The sequence below is a fragment of the Moschus berezovskii genome, chromosome 18, assembly GCF_049115385.1.
Source record: "Moschus berezovskii isolate FMDL1 chromosome 18, NW_MosBer_1.0, whole genome shotgun sequence".
Classification (NCBI taxonomy): Eukaryota; Metazoa; Chordata; class Mammalia; order Artiodactyla; family Moschidae; genus Moschus; species Moschus berezovskii.
In genome coordinates, this window is record NC_142477.1 from 73106994 (window position 1) to 73124613 (window position 17620).

Sequence of the window (17620 nt, forward strand, 5' to 3'; positions counted from 1 at the left end):
TCAGAGAAACATTTAATTTCCAAGAGCAGCACCAGTTTATTACAAAAGGATGTAACTCAGGAGCTTCCAGATGGAAGAGACACAAAGGCCTACGTGTACCCAAGAGGTGGAGTGTCCCTGCTCTCCCAAAGTGCACCTCCCCCCACCGTCTCCAGATGCTCACCAACCTGGAAGCTCTCTGAATCCCACCCTTCTGGGTTTTATGGAGGCTCCATTACATAGTTATGGTTGCTTAAATCACTGGCAATGGGTGATTGAACTCAATCCCTGGCTCCTTTCCCATCCTTGAAGGTCAGGGGTGGGGCTGAGAGTTCCAACCCTCTAATCATGCTGGGAGGGATTGGGGGTAGTAGGAGATGGGGACGGCAGAGAATGAGATGGCTGGATGGCATCACCGACTCTATGGACATGAGTTTGAGTGAACTCCGGGAGTTGGTGATGGACAGGTGGTCCTGGCGTGCTGTGATTCATGGGGTCGCAAAGAGTCGGACACGACTGAGTGACTGAACTGAACTGAATCATGTGATTGTGTTCCCTTGGTAACCAACTCCATCCTTAGTGCTTTCCCAAGTCACCTTATGAACATAACAAAAGACAATTTTATCACTCTCCTTCAGAACAAATTCCTATGGTTTTAGGAGTTCTGTGCCAGGAACATGATGAAGATATTCAATATATTGAGTATATTCAAATATATTCTGTCTCTTATTAACAATCGCAAGGTCACAGATGCTCTTCCCGTAGTCCTTTGCTGTAGATGGTCCCTGAGTGGTGCCTTCTTCCCCCAGCTGCTCACTCTGCTCAGACCTTACCTCCTCAGAGAGGCCAACTGTGACCCCCTTCCTGAACACTGCAAACATTCCCTGCCTCCCCTTTCCAAATCTCCATTAGCTAGTGCCACATTTCCTGAAACACTTATTTTCTAACACAATGAATGACTTATCCAGTATGTTTATTTTTTTATTGAAGTATATTCAGGTATTAATAATATTAATTTCAGGTATACAGCATAGTGATTCAGTATTTTTGCAGATTATACTCCATTTTAAGTTATTACAAGATAATGGCTGTAATTCTCGTTTATCTACTTTATACACAGCAGCTTGTATGTTAATCCCATGCCCTCATTTGTCCCCTCCCTCACCTCTCCCCTTTGGCAAGCCCATGCTACAAGTTCCATGATGGCCGGGAATCTTTGTTCACTGAATACCCCTAACACAGTGCCAGGGACAAAGTAGGTGTTCAGTAAACACCTGAATAAACAATTCCTTGAAGATTGTTCTAATACTTTTAATACCATGACTGTCGGCTCAGCAAAATAAATATAAGCTTGCCTTACTGTTTAACTAATGGTTGTCAGAGGGGAGGGATAGTTAAGGACTTTGGGAAGGTCATGTACACACTGCTATGTTTAAAATGGATAACCAAAAAAGACCTGTTGTATAGCACATGGAACTGCTCAGTGTTAGTGCCAGCCTGGATGGGAGGTGGGTCTGGGGGAGAATGGATACATGTATGTGTATGGCTCAGTCCCTTCAGCGTTCACCTGAAACTATCACAACACTGCTAATCGGCTAGACCCCAATACAAAATGTTTCTGGTGTTAAATTTTCTTTATTAAAAAAAATTAAAAAGTGAATTAAGGTAATTCATGAAATGTCTTCCAAAAATTATACAGGTGAACTTTGTTCATTTGCATGTTTGTTTAAAAAATATATATATAATAACATTTCATTTGGATGAATGGAAAGTCTACAGCAAGACCATAAGCATGAAATGTGAGCACTGCCCCCTCCTGGCTGAACATGGAGACGCGGCTTTCTGCACTGCCAGCCCCATTGTGGACAAGTTAGGACTTGGCTGGCTGATGGCGGTTGCAAGACATGCTATCGAGGCGTTTCAAACTGGGTCAAATTCAACCCTATTTTCAGAAGGAGGCACGAAGAAGAGAAATAACGTATCCAAGGCAGAATTTTAGGGAGTACAGAGCCCACACATTTACATATCGTGAAGAGGATGTTGACAATTAGTGGGAAGTAGTGAAGAAAAACGTTAAGACAATCCTAAAATGATCACATCCATCTGCTGCACTTACAGCTGGAATCTGAGTGGGAATTTCCCATCTGTGCTTTAGTCTCAGCTTTAATTTGACTATAAATAAGACACACGCGTGCACCGCTTACAATGAGCGGCTTCTGGGCCCGGAGCTGTTTAAGGATGATATATATAAACTGTGTGCACACACTGTAACTCAGAACCCACTCAGTACCCTAGTCAGTCTGAGGTGTGCAGCCAATCTCTCATGACTGGGTCCCAGGATGATCTGACACTTCATAACGGAGGCCTTAACGTTGACACCCTCTGCTCAAACAGATGCAAACAGAACTTCTGATGCCCAGGCCAGCCTCCCCTGGAGAACCTAGCTGTTTGCTTCAGGAATTCTCAGGGCCCAGAGGCCTGATGGTGGCTGGAACTGGGAAGCCTGTGGCTCAGTCAAGCAGAAGCGGCACTTGCTACTTTGCATTCTCGTGTGATTCTCAAATGGACTCCAAAGCATCTATATACAGATCATCACCCCACTGCACAGGTAGGGAAGTTGAGGCTGAGTGGCATAAGGCAACTTGCCATGGTCATGTGGTTTCTTAGCGGCAGAACCAAGACTCAAAACCAACTCTTTTAACTAAGGTTCAAATCCACACGTTCTTGCCACTTTCTCCTCTGCCCCACAATACCCTCCCACCAGGGCCTCTATGGCTATAAATAGTGGGGGGCTGGGATTTTATGGGCGAGGTCAGCCAGGCCTATTAGCACAAGGAGACACTAACATCTCCCAGCCCGGCCTAGCTTGGGCCCTGCTACCCGCCAGGTCTCAACAGAACTCAGGCCCAGACAGGCCCCAGCTTATCACTAGCTTCACTCTCTGGGTTATATTTAGCCCTGGACCTCAAAGAGAAAGGTGTGGGCCAGCCCCTGAGACAGTGCACACCCCCAGCCCCTGTGTGCAGAGAGGGTGTCCGCCTTGGCCTCTTCAGACGCTGGTGCGAGCCGCCGCCAGCGGGAGGTGCACCCTCCTTCCTGAGGGCCCACGGGATCTTGTTTGTCTTGCTCGTTGAGGGACCATGGCAGCCTCGAGAACACTCTGCTTCTGTGCGGCTGTTGCTTAATAATTCTTTGTTGAGCGAACAGATGATCCGAGTTCAAGTTCTAGATATCAAGACAGTTCTAGATATCTGGATATCAAGAACAGGCACATGAATTCCCAGAAGAATGCCTTAGAAAACCAAATGCACTTCATGCTATTAAATACAGTCAGCTTTATTCAAGGGATGGCTGTGTTTTCATCCTCCTTCTCCAGATCTGGCATTAAGGCTGGGGGGGAGGGGGACACGGGAGGGACATCAAATCCTGGAGGCCAGCCCAGGCGTCCCACGTGATGGCACCCTCAGTGCGTGAGGGCCCTTGGCGTCCCTGCAGGGTCCCGATGACAGACCCCCTCCTCGTCCTCTGCTCAGCCCGTCACAGCAGCCACCTGAGAAACTCACGGGGCTGGGTCTCCATCTCACCCGCTGAGCAGCTGAAGCAGGCTGGGGCCAGAGCTCAGCAGTGTGGCCAGACCCTGACAGCAGAGTTCAGAGGGCAGAAGCTGGCAGCTCTCAGAGCTCACAAAAATGGAAAGAGCCGTTTTTTCAAAATATAGAGGACTGTAGCAAGAAAGAGGGCCAGTGCAAGGAAAATGAGAAGCTTGTCTGTCAGCTCTCGGCGATTATATTTTGTGATGAGCTTCCGTCCCAACTGGATGGTCCCGGACATGGATTTGAATTCTTCATTTGCATCCAGGATAGTCCGAGAAGAATTAACTGAAACAAGAGGGAGGGAGCATGACTCAGAAACTGAATGGCACCAAACCCAGAGAGCTTGCTGGCTGGGTTCCCGGTGTAACGCTGCGCTTGGGAGCAAGTGCCCCTGAGCCAGAACAAAAGATATGAAGACAGGCAACGCAGAGGAGCACAGAACAAGGACAGGGCAAGGAGAGGCAGCTCCCTGGGTTCCATCCAGCTCAGAGAGGGATGAGGTTTGCTTACACACTGTCACAGGGCCATAACTAGCAGTCCTCCCAACGTGGACATGAACAGGAAAAAGGGCAGAAAACGGTTCCTTTCCTCACCATCAACCTCCACTTTCTGAAGGAGGCAGGCACTGCTGAGAAGAACCGGTGGTCACAAAACTAAGCCAGGTGACCATGGGCAGCACTGTGAGGTCTCTGTGGGGACAGGACTCTGCACCTGTGAGGGGCACCCTGCCAGGACGTCAGATCTGCTCCTTGCAGGATCGTGAGGGAGCTGGGATGTCCTGGGCCCTGCCACGCACCCTCACACAAGCCAGTCCTTCAGTCTGGGGACACTGGCTGCAGTGTTAGACACATGATGCCCGTGCCCAGCCCCTGGGAAGCCTATGACGAGGCGTGTGCCCCTTAAGGTTCAGTGTGCCCACGTGACAAACAAACTGGGGTGCCGGTTAGCAGGCCTGACACCTGGGGAAGAAGGCTTACCTGGCAAGACTCCTCTATAAAGCCTAACAGGGCAGCATCAGAATACCCCCGGGGTGAAACGCTGTCAAGTGAGAAGGCTGGGTGTGAAGGACGGCATGTGAGATGTTTCCATTTATGTAACAAAGGAGGGGATAACTAACAGCTGCCTGTGCTATGCACGCTGGAGAGGCTCAACAGGCTATGAGAGAAACTGGGAGCAGTGGGCGCCTCTGGGAGCGGGCCTGGAGGTTGGGGCAGGGGGAGGTCTGAAGGCAGAGCTGTTCCCGCCTGTGCTGTCCAGAGCTGTGCAGCTGGTGCTGACCGCAACAAGTCACATGGCCCCTGAGGGAGTCAAATGTGCCCCATCCAAACCGCGATGTCCCTATGGGCAAATACCCGCATGATTTCAGAGATTCAGTGTGAAAAAAGAGGAATGTAAAATCTCTCTTAATAATTTTCACTATGAATTGCATATTGAAATAGTGAAATATATTATTACAATCAATTTCATATATTTGCTTTTACTATTTTTTAATGTGGATCGCAATAAACTGTGGAAAATTCTGAAAGAGATGGGAATACCAGACCACCTGACCTGCCTCTTGAGAAACCTGTATGCAGGTCAGGAAGCAACAGTCAGAACTATACATGGAACAACAGACTGGTTCCAAATAGGAAAAGGAGTACATCAAGGTTGTATATTGTCATCCTGCTTATTTAACTTATATGCAGAGTACATCATGAGGAACGCTGGGCTGGAAGAAGCACAAGCTGGAATCAAGATTGCTGGGAGAAATATCAATAACCTCAGATATGCAGATGATACCACCCTTACGGCAGCAAGTGAAGAGGAACTCAAAAGCCTCTTGATGAAAGTGAAACAGGAGAGGGAAAAGGTTGGCTTGAAGCTCAACATTCAGAAAACAAAGATCATGGCATCTGGTCCCATCACTTCATGGAAAATAGATGGAGAAACAGTGGAAACAGTGTCAGACTTTATTTTTTTGAGCTCCAAAATCACTGCAGATGCTGATTGCAGCCATGAAATTAAAAAACACTTACTCCTTGGAAGGAAAGTTATGACCAACCTAGATAGTATATTAAAAAGCAGAGACATTACTTTGCCAACAAAGGTCCGTCTAGTCAAGGCTATGGTTTTTCCCGTGGTCATGTATGGATGTGAGAGTTGGACTGTGAAGAAAGCTGATCGCCAAAGAATTGATGCTTTTGAACTGTGCTGCTGGAGAAGACTCTTGAGGGTCCCTTGGACTGCAAGGAGATCCAACCAGTCATTTCTAAAGGAGCTCAATCCTGGGTATTCATTGGAAGGACTGATGCTAAAGCTGAAACTCCAATATTTTGGCTACCTCATGCGACGAGTTGACTCCCTGGAAAAGACTCTGATGCTGGGAAGGATTGGGGGTGGGAGGAGAAGGGGACGACAGAGAATGAGATGGCTGGATGGTATCACCGACTTGATGGACGTGAGTTTGAGTGAACTCCGGGAGTTGGTGATGGACAGGGAGGCCTGGCGTGCTGTGATTCATGGGGTCACAAAGAGTCGGACACGACTGAGCAACTGAACTGAACCTAATAAAAATTTTAAGTATGTGGCTCCCATGATGTTTCTATGGGACAGTGCTGATCTGGAGGGTATTTCCCTTAACTCTGTCATTCATATTACCTTTTTACAAAATTAGAAGCTAGTAAGCAAATAAATTACCAGAGGAAACAGACAGTAGCTTGAAAAACACAGAGGGGTACAAACAGACACTCATATAGCAAAAGTCCCTCTCATTCCCCTTTCTCCATGCCTGCTGCCATGCTGAGAACCTAAGCAAGACTCTCTGAAGTAAAAATCAAACTGGCTTTTCCTTATAAACCTTCTTTACAGAAAAGTTTAACCATCACAAAAGCAGACAGAATAGAATCAGGAAATGCCATGTGCCGTTGCCCATACCCAAGAACCAACTCCCTGGTAATCCTGTCCCCTCAAGACCCCCAAACAATTCTGGCCCCCCTACAATTTTACAGCAAATACCAGACATCATATCCTTAATGGGCTTTAAAAAACAAACAAACAAAAAACTGCAGTCCTAACAGATTTTTAAATCAAGCTGAATTTATGAGTCACAAGGCAAGGATTAATAACTGTTCTTCTTTCTTCAATGGCCATCTTGCCTATAACGTGTGCCCCCCAAACAACCCTCAACACCCCAGAAACCACCAGGATCTGTGCCCTCCTCTCAGCTCGTAACTCTATGGTCAGTTTCTGATCCTCATGCTGGGGGTGGGTGCCTGTTACTCACGCCAGAGCAGAAAAGCCCTGGACTCCAAGGCCGGGGGGTTCCCCCCTCTCACATTCTGCTCGGGCCATGGCCCCAGTGCACACTCAGAGGAGGTGACCAGCTGGTTCCGAGCCTAAATGCCCAAATAAGTTTCAAACACAGGCAGTGACCTCGGGGACAAACTCCTTGATTTTCTTTTTGCCTCTCAGGATAGTGCACTGGAAACAAAGAAACAAAAGAGTGGTTCAAAACTGCAGATAACTTTTAGGGCTAACGATGGTATTGTTCTTTTGTTTCTTGTTTCAAAAGTCTCTTATCTTTTAGAAAGATATATGGAAGTATTTATACGGATGATGTCTGAGATTTGCTTCAAAGGAATCAAAATGGGGGCAGAGTGAGGACAGAGTTGAAAAGACTGGCCAGGAGCTGACCACTGCTGAAGCTGGGTGATGGTTCCTGGGACTCTCTACTTTTGTCTCTGTGTGAATCCTCCAAAGGTACCTCAGAGTAAATGCTCTTCCTCTGTTTTCCAATAGGGAGGATCCTGGGAAAGCTGCTGGGGAGAACCAGATGGTCTCAAGAAGCTCAGCCTCTAACTGCATCTTTCAAAAGGAGCTCACAGGACTACCCTGGTTGTCCAGTGGGTAAGACTCCACACTTCCAGTGCAAAGGGCATGAGTTCAATCCCCAGTAGGAAAACTAGGATCCCGCATGCTACACAGTGCAGCCAAAAAGTAAAACATATATATATATATACATAAATATATAAATAAAAGGAGCTCACAGGAAAAATAACGCTGGGGAGTACAATTTTAACTGGATGTCCTAGTAGACCAGCCAATAACTGATCATCTCCCTGTCTGGCCAGAAGGGTCCTCAGAGCCCGAAATGAAAAACACTCCTAAGCCCCTCCTCCAGGCCTGTTGGCACCCACTCTCCAGGACAGCGCCTGGGAGTCTTCCAAACATTTTGATGGGGTGTGTGGATCTTTCAGTACAACCATAAAAACCAAAAAGGGAAATGAGAGCAGTGCATCCCAACTGGGTAGGACCAAGCTGTCAAAGAAGTGAGAAGCCACACAGATCAGTAGAGGCGGAGCAGATGTGGGCAGAGGTGGAGGAGCCCAGGGTGAGGGCCCTGGAGCCCGGCGGCAGCCTCCCACTGCAGGCCTGGCCTGACTTTACCCAGCGTCTGCATGGCTTCCTCGCTCTGCTGGACCTGCTGGGACATCATCCTGCTGATCCCCATGAGGCTCTCTGTGATGGCGCTGGACGTCTGGGCCAGGCTCTCTTTGGCAGTTTTCCTAGAAGTACAGAGTGGGAGGAGGAATGTCAACAAAAGCCTGGCTCAAGAAAGCCCCAGATTCAAATAAGATCCCGCTTTTTAATCTACCGAATCAGCACATGTTTTTAAAATGGTCATACTCAATGGTGGCAAAGGACTTCCCCTGATGGCTCAGTGGTGAAGAATCCACCTGCAATGCAGGAGACTCGAGAGAGGCAGGTTCGATCCCTGGGTTGAGAAGGTCCCCTCCAGGAGGAAATGGCAACCCACTCTAGTATTCTTGCCTGGGAAAGTCCATGGACAGAGGAGTCTGGCAGGCTATAGTCCATGGGGTCACAAAGAGCCTGCTATGACTGAGTGACTCAGCACACGCAATGGTGGCAAGGGCATGCCGAGAGCACACACTTGAGGACTGCTGGTAGGAGCGTCCACTGGAGCTCCTTCTGAGAGCCAACTGGCGACATGTATCAGGAGCCTTCACAACATTCATGCCTTTGACTCAATAACCTCATCCCTGGGAATCTCTCCAAAGGAAACACACAGACTGTGGACAAAGCTTTATGTACTGACATGTGCCCTCGTATGTTATTCATCATACTGACAGAACTAGAAATATAAACACACACAAGCAGGGGATTCGTTAATATAAGGAAATACTATGTACTATTAAAATTGTGTTTAAAGAACGTTTTAAAAAAACAGGCAAGTCTTTGTGAAGATAATACTACTAAGTGAAGACTAGGAGACTACATTTAACGTTCAGTTCAGTTGCTCAGTCGTGTCCAGCTCTTTGAGACCCCATGGACTGCAGCACACCAGGCTTCCCTGTCCATCACCAACTCCCAGAGCTTGCTCAAACTCATGTCCATTGAGTCAGTGATGCCATCCAACCATCTCATTCTCTGTCATCCCTTTCTCCTCCTGCCTTCAATCTTTGCCAGCATCAGGGTCTTTTTCCAATGAGTCAGTTCTCTGCATCAGGTGGCCAAAGTATTGGAGCTTCAGCTTTAGCAACAGTCCTTCCAATGAATATTCAGGACTGATTTCCTTCAGGACTGACTGGTTGGATCTGCCTGCAGTCCAAGGGACTCTCAAGAGTTCTCCAACATCACAGTTCAAAAGCATCAGTTCTTTGGCGCTCAGCCTTCTTTATGGCCCAACTCTCACATCCATACATGACTACTGGAAAAACCATAGCTTTGACTATACACACCTTTGTCAGCAAAGTAATGTCTCTGCTTTTTAACATGCTGTCTAGGTTGGTCACAGGTTTTCTTCCAAGCGTCTTTTAACTTCATGGCTGCAGTCACCATCTACTGTGATTTTGGAGCCCAAGAAAATAAAGTTTGTCACAATTCCCATTGTTTCCCCATCTATTTGCCATGAAGTGATGGGACCAGATAATGTATAGTACTATACTGACTTTATAAAAAATATGGAAGAAAAAATAATGAAAGGAGGCAATATATAAAAATAGTTGTGAACAGCACAATTCATACTTTCACTTTGTGATTCACATTTTAATTTTACCAATTTACTAAAAATAAGAATGCATTTCTTTTATACTTAAAAAAATTACTTATGAAATATCAATTTTATGTTGAAAACAAGAGACGGTTCCCCACAGTAGGTTTTGCACCTTGCCAACTGCTGTCTATTCTGTCATCAAAACCCAGAAAGACAAGAATATACATACCTTTGCCGGAATAGGTCTCCTCCCTGGAGAAGTTCTGCTTTCTCCAGGTTGTCGATAGCAATTTTGCAAGTGAGGTTAGCCTTCCTCCATGAGGTCTGATTGCTGGAATTACAACGGCCATGTGTGAGTTTCTCTTGATGCCAACATGCTGTCAGTCAGTTCAAGTCATAGCAGTCTTCCTTCCAGCCAGGGAGTGACGGGGAGGCCACCTGTGGGTAGCCCGGAGTCCATCACCCCTCCCACCACTTCCTCTTCTTGGTTGCCCCAGAAACTGTTTCCATTTTCCTACCACCCATAACAGTCCCTCTCCCGCAGGGCAGCCAGAGGGAGAAGCCTGTGTTTACAGCCTGCAATGGCTCCACTAAAGGGTAACATCCAGACTCCTCAGCTGGGCACATGTGGCCCCGTTCAAAGTCATCTCCTGCACATTACTGCTCTGCCTGTGGCGTGGCCTGGCTCTGCTGGAGAACAGTGCCTCTTCACCTTTGTATCACCAATGCCCAGGCAGCAGTTATCGACCCATTAGCTGCTCAATCAATATAGGCAGTAGGAAGTAGAAAAATCAGTACAAGACAGTTTTCTTCAATATTTCTTCAAGGTTTGCTGTTCTTTACACCAGTGGTCCCGAATCATTTTGGCACCAGGGTCTGGTTTCGTGGAAGACAATTTTTCCATGGATCAGTGGGGGTGGAGGGTAGCTTTGGGATGATTCAAGCGCATTACATTTACTGTGCAGTTGGCTTCTATTTTGGGGCAATCTCAGGATATTCCACCTTGACTTTAGGGTTAGGGTTTGTGCTCTTATGAGAATCTAATGCTGCCACTTCTAGGACAGGAAGCAGAGCTCAGGTGGGAATGCGAGTGCTGGAGAGTGGCTGTAAAGATGAAACTCTGTTCAACTGCCCACCATTCACCTCACGCTGTGTGGCCTGGTTCCTAACAGGTCATAGACTGGTACTGGCCTGTGGCCTAAGGGTTGGGGACGCCTGCTTTACAAACCACAGACCAACCGTGGACAACACAAACACATTGTACTAGCAGGGCCCAGTCTGACACGATTTATTCATATTCTTTACCTGATCTTTGTGGCAACTCAGTTTCCTGAAGTTAGAGTGGGGGGGTATCTTTGTTTTTTCGTGTGTGTAAAATATTTTATTGACGTATAGTTGATATATGATGCTGTGTTAATTTCTGCTGAAAAGCAAAGTGTCTCAGTTATACACACATTCTTTTTCATATTTTTTCCACTATAGTTTATCACAGGATATTGAATATAGTTCCCTGTGCTATACAGTAGGACCTTGTTGCTTATCCACCTTTTATATACTAGTTTGCATCTGCTAATCCCAAACTTTCAGTCCTTCTCTCTCCCACTTACCTTCCTCCTTGGCCACCACAGATCTGTTCTGTGAATAAGTCTGTGTCTGTTTCATAGATATGTTCACTGTATCGTATTTTAGATTCCACATATCATATGGTGTGTCTTTCTTTTCCTGACTTATTTGCTAGTATGATAATCTCTAGGTCCACCCATGTTGCTGCAAATGGCATTATCTCAATCTTTTTTATGGCTGAGTAGTATTCTGTTAAACATATACACCACATCTTCTTTCTCCTTTCATCTGTTGAGGGACATTTAGGTTGTTTCCATGCCTTGGCTACTGTGAATAGTGTTGTTATTTACTTGAACATAGCGGTACGTGCATTTTTTTGCATTAGAGCTTTGTCTGGATATACACCCAAGAGTGGGATTGCTGGATCATATGGTAACTCTGTTTTTAGTTTTCTGGGAAACCTCCATACTGTTGCCCATAGTGGCTGCACCAGCTTACACTAGAGTGAGACCCTTGTTGATGGACTAAAGAGTTAACTGGGCTCCTCAGAGAGGCAAACTCATGCGCTAGAGCTCTGACACAGCTGGCTCAAATCAACTGTGCTAACCTCTGGAATATTTAAAAAGGCAAACGAGAGTCCACGAACTGACAGGCTGGAGCTTTGAATAGCACCTCTAGGCTGAAAATGTTTAAATGGGCTCTCTGATGCCTGACCAGCATCTACGATGCTGGCTCACCCATGAATTAACCAAATTTTTAACTGTTTACAAGGGCGTTCTGCTGGGCCCTGCAATGCAGAGATGAGTGAGCCTGTCCTCAGAGACTCATATTTACTGGGGAGAAAGACAAACAAAAATATTTACTGTACAGTGTAATGAGCACCATAATCCAGGTAAGCACAAAAGCACTGTTTTGACATAACTGCCAAAGTATTAATTTTCTGCTTTCTCTCCTCTACCCTGGAATTAGACATCCCGAATGGCCACACTCAACTTTAAACCCATGCTGAGGTGGTTTTGCTGGTGTAACTCGACAGATTTACACAAGGAGCCCTCCTGACTCAGTCTTTATAACCCAGCCCCCAAGGCGGCGAGGGAAACAAAAGCCATCATGACCCAGAGTGTTACTGGTCGCTGCTCACACACCCTCCCTCCTCTCCAGAGCCCCCGCCGTGCCCGCGCCTCTGTCAGGCCCTGTCCTCCTGACAGCTGTGCATGACAGACAGAGCTGCCATCAGCAAGGATGGTGCTGGAGCGCTACTCAGATCAGAAACAAAGCTGCAGACAAACACAGACACGACAAAGTCAGACCAGGTGACAAGATGAGGAGAAAACCTGTGAGGACGGGGACAGGACAGGGACTTCAAAAGAGAAGGATCTAGAAAAGCTGATGGGGACCTAACATTTCTGTAGCAACAACCCTCTTTATGACTATCGTGTGAACTTCAAATGAGAAGGGTCAGGTACTGTTCCATGCTGTCAGACGACTTTGCTAGAAAAGTCCCCTAATTCAACACCAAGAAATAGCATATACTTCAATTATATAATCAAGGATTAGCATACAGCTGCAATGAAAACTTCAAATCTATTTAACAGAAGCTTATTTACATTTTTTTTGTCTCATTTTCTTTTTTAAGATAAAGTCCTATTCAAAACTTTCTAAGTTTTGTTCTGACTTAAGTAGGTTCACCTTTGGTGGACTTTTTCTGCTATCAATTCTCTTTAGATTAAAAAGGACCTTATATTACAAAAGCAATGAAATTTTTATTTTTTAAAAAATATAAAATACAGCATAATGTTAAACATGCTTTTGTAAACTATGCACAGTCCCACCTACCCAACAGCCCCGGCTTACCCCCAGCTTTGGCAGGTTTATTAAGCAAACTAGGCACAAGCCTCACCGGGAGCAAGCGGCCCAGCGGAGGCCACCGGCAGGAGGCCAGGCCCCACCCACCTGAGCATCTGCTTTTGGTGATTCTCCACTTCTTGGAGCAGAACTTGCTTCTCTGACTCTTTGTCTTGCTCTTTAGCCGACTGCTCAAGCTCCTTTGGGAGGAAATCAGCTCTAAGTTAAAACGATTTTGAAAGGTAATGAAAAACTGGAAAGCACTTCTAATTCTATCAGTCATGCAACAGCATTTGAAAACCCTCCTAGAACAGAAGACTCAGGAATGCTGGTTCATACACAACAAACATCCTTTTACATAGATAGCTGTGTAAAAGGAAAAAAAAGACCATCCTCAAGACCTCAAAATGAGAAAGGAACTAAGAGTCAGAGCAGTCTTCCCGTGAGGGGTGTGAGGCTGCCCTGAAGCGGGAGATGTGTCCTGTAATCCAGGACATGCCTGACAGGAAAAGGAAAAAACCACAGTAACGCAGAGCCTACCGACCCCACTCTGAGACACGATGGGAACTGTGCTCCTGTCTGTTTCTACACGCTCTCAATCCTGGTACACATTTCTTCTCCGACTGAGTGGCAAACACAGTTTTCAAGTCCATGTGGGGACAGAAAACGAAGCCTTGGCCACCTGAGGCTGGGAATTGGAACTGAGACCATTGCAAAGCCAGGGCCACAAAGGGATACATACACCCTCAGTGAAAAGGTAAACTAGGAAAATGTCTGTCAACCAGCACAGAGAAACTGTGGAGTTTTTTGTTGTGGGGTCTGTCTAGAGGGATATAAATGTCTCCCCCAATTATAACCACGGCGCTCCCCTCACATGGATCGAGGGTCCAAGTTCATCCTCCCTGAGTGGTTCGAGAACCTCCACAAAGAGAAACGAACATAAAAAATGCTCCCAGACCTGTGGTAATCCCAGGAGACCTGGCAAAAGCAAATGCAAAAACCTCTGAAGAGACTTACAGTCAACCCAGGTCGCACAAAAGCCTCACAGGTAAGGCCTTCTGAAAAGACTCAGAGCCCAGAATAACCAAACACCAGGACGCAACCATCCACCACAGTGAGGGACAGCAGACCTCACTTTCTTTTCGTCTAGAACTCTCTCTGGTTCTCTGCGACAGAACTTCCGTTTCCCCCACCTGGCCTCCCTCCCTCCCTTCCTCCACTCAGCGAAGGTGCCCGATCTGGACCATCACGAGGGCTATGAAGCGAACCCCAGGAACAGTCCTGCTGGCATCGAGTTTACAGTCCACTGAAGAATCTAGCTTTTAAACAAATCATTAACTTAATACATTTGCAAAACCTCTCCAATGCACATTCCTTTCTTTCCCTAGGCGCAGCATCCCAGCTCCGCACACTCACCTGTATTCTGTGCCGCAGTTGCTGAAACTTCTCTTTCACTTTAGTGTTCAGTTCAGTAAGTGCACTTAATGGTCCTGAACAATCTCGAATATCCTAGGAGACATTGAAGAGATGAACGGGCCTTTCTCAAGGCAATGAGAGGAAATGACACCAGCTGTACAATGAGAGTTGGCTTAGACCACAACTAAGTTGGACCTACTGGCTGTAATTCATCCTAATCTTTGCCGTTTACCTCTGTAACACAAGCAGAAGCATTACAATTTACATTTTTTTCATCCCTCTTTGGAGTAAGTCTGAGTGAGTAACATAGAAGCATAAGCAGAAAGACAACAGTGCAACTTCCCTGGTGGTACAGTGGATAGGAAATCCGATGCTGCCGAGCAACTGAGCCCTCACACCACAACTACTGAGTCTGCCTGCTGAACTACTGAAGCCCTGTGAGTCCCAGAGCCTGTGCTCCGGAACAAGAGAAGCCGCAGCAATGAGAAGCCCATGCATTGCAACACAGAGTAGCCCCCACTTGCCCCCAATGAAAGCCCATGCACAGCAATGAAGACTCAGTGCAACCAAAAATTAATAAGTTTTTAAAAACAGAAACAAACTAAGGAACTAATAAGTCTTGATGTTTAACAGAACACCCAGCCATTATGAAAGACTTAAAGCAGCTTGCATATCTGACAAGAATGAACACCTGAGAGAGTACTATAACTTCAGGTCCTTCCCCCTTAAAAATGAGGATGCTACTGGCATATGACAAGACGAACCTCTTTAAGATTAACTGCTTGATCTAATTTTACAAACCATCTATTAATATTATAAATCACACAGTTTACAGACATGTCAAATGTAGATTTAGAATTTGTTTCTGGACATTCAGAATTACCAGGGCCAGGTAAAAAGCAGGCCCCAGAGCCAGACCATTTGGATTCAACTTCTAATTGCAGCAATTTATCAGATGTATAATCCTGAAAAAGTTACTGAGGCTTCTGTGTCTGTTTCCCCATCATTACCCACTTCATGACCAGGTACCCACATAAAGGGCTTAGCAGGATTTGCCACACTGTAAGGATGTGCTAAATCTAGCTATAATCATTTGTTCTCTTCAGGAGAAACTGAATCTTAGAGAATGCAAAATGGGGTTGAAGCAATTTAGATCACCTGAAAAGCCAATTTCATTTTTATGAATCCTAAATTAATTTTTCTAGCATTGGCCCAGATGTTTTGTAGTTTATACATGGGAAACGTGAAGTTCAAAAAGTTTAAATGTATCAAGTTGTTCTTGTTCTCTGGATTACTCATTAAATCACAGTTCCATGCAACATTTAACAGCTATTAATTTGGTTTATTTTGCACCTGATTTCCGTGGGGAGCTTACTTTCCTTCACCTTTTACCACAGCTAGATGAAGACTCTTACTTAGCATCTAAGGTTGAGTAACACTGCTGGAAATGGAAACCATTGCCCAAAAGAAAGGTTTAAAACTCTTGGTTTCTTTTTGATAAACTAAAGGAACTATTTCTACATTCCCAACTCTTGCCTATGCCAGTTGGTTTATTGCACAATTACCTTCTACCCTTAATTGGCTTAGGCAAAGGATCTCAATCGCCCCATCAGTTAAACGAAGTAGATGCCAAGAATCTTCTCTAGGATGACTTTCATTGTCTGCATCCCAGTTTTGCCATTATCTACTTTCTGCTCAGGCAGATTCCTTCCTCATTTACAAAATCACAACTACGGTCTAGGTCACGTTCATTTCACCCAGTACCTCCTGTGCCAGGTGGCCTTTGGTGCCATGGGGCATCAGACCAGCAGGGGGCGAGGCTGATGGTCGGCAGGACGCTACTAAAGGATGGGGAGGACTGGGTCAGAAGGCGGGGCCAGGCAGGATGACAGGTATGTTTTGAGGCTGGCTGGGGGTGGCGAGGTGACGGCCAGGGGTGTGTAGGGGAGGAGCCACATAGGGGAAGCCCAGTTAGGAGTGGAGGTAGAGGAGGGGGTGTCCTGGAAGAGGCGAGCTAAGGGCAGTCGGACGGAATACCAAGGCCAACGATCAAGGGACGGAGGGGACGGGGCCAAGGAGCGAGACAGTTGAGGGGCAGTGGGCAGGGTGCTGGGCCAGTGGCCTCGGGGACTTGACCAAGTGGGGAAAGCTCGGGAGTGAGACCTCTGAGCTCACAAAAGGCCAGCTGAGCTTGGGTTTAGGGGTACTAGACCCTGGCGGGGATCCCGGGCATTAGTACCTGGATAAGCGCCTTCACCTCTAGGTCGAATTTGACAATCTCTTGGTTACAGATACGGACGTGGACATCTTGGGCAGCCGCCATGTTAGAAATGCCGGCTACGGGAAGCCGCGGAGCCCAAGTTCCAACGCGTTTTCGCACCGGCTTTCTTCTTAGCCTCCGGTTCTGGCGGCAGCGCCCCCTAGAGACCGGGTCTGAGGCGAGCGAGGGTGGTGGCGCCAAGTCGCGTGGCCTTTGCCCGACACGTGGGAAAAATCAGTCGGCCTCTTGGTGTGGACCTAAAAGACGTACAGAAAGAAAGGAGGGAATTGTCAGGACGCTTTAACAGGGGCGTCTCCCCATATTCTGCCCATCAGCCATTCTAATGACTGCATATTTTTTGCACGGAGCGGGGGAAAAAGATTGGAAGAAAATTATCCATTGGGATGTCTCTGGAAGGTGGAATTAAACAATTTTTTATACTCCTTTAAACTTTCTTGTATTTTTCATATTTTCAACAATGAATATAAGTTTTGGGGTGAAAGAAAAAAATGACAAATGTTATCATTACTTTTTTAAATGTTATGAAATTCAAGGCAGTTTGCTAGGGTTAACAACTCCTGTCAGTTCAGTCCACGCTTGGAGGGATCTTTCTAAAATGCCCAACTGATCGAGTCACATTCCAGCTTACACCTCTTCTCTGACTCCTGGCGTTTCCCTTTTGTGTGCAATTGGTTTTAATAAATGTACTTTGCTGGAATAGTTTTAATGGATTAATGTAGTTTTTAATGGAAATGAAAGTCGCTTAGTCCTGTGACTTCACGGAGTATAAACTAACAGGCTCCTCTGCCCATGGGATTTTCCAGGCAAGAATACTGGAGTGGTGGCCATTTCCTTTTCCAGGCGATCTTTCCGACCCAGGGATTGAACCTGAGTCTCCCGCATTGCAGACAGATTCTTTACCGTCTTTAGAGCCACCAGGGAAGCCTTATTTAATTGAAATAATTAAGA

General features: G+C 46.3%; 2 protein-coding genes across 2 annotated transcripts in view; both read right to left on the reverse strand.

Moving 5' to 3' along the window:
- Nucleotides 1-865: 865 nt before the first annotated feature.
- Nucleotides 866-16862, reverse strand: BNIP1 (BCL2 interacting protein 1). The gene is made up of 6 exons (XM_055421839.2): nucleotides 16631-16862; nucleotides 14392-14484; nucleotides 13084-13175; nucleotides 9797-9898; nucleotides 8001-8119; nucleotides 866-3857 (listed from the first exon to the last, which is right to left on the reverse strand). The coding sequence occupies exons 1-6, from the start codon at nucleotides 16712-16714 to the stop codon at nucleotides 3661-3663; spliced, it is 687 nt and encodes a 228-aa protein (XP_055277814.1). The 5' UTR covers nucleotides 16715-16862; the 3' UTR covers nucleotides 866-3660.
- The window catches only part of CREBRF (CREB3 regulatory factor), a 66312-nt gene continuing 65462 nt past the window's right edge, over nucleotides 16771-17620 (reverse strand). Inside the window, exon 10 of the mRNA XM_088827763.1 lies at nucleotides 16771-16908. The gene's annotated coding sequence lies outside the window, so the exon portion shown is untranslated. The remainder of the gene's footprint in view (nucleotides 16909-17620) is intronic.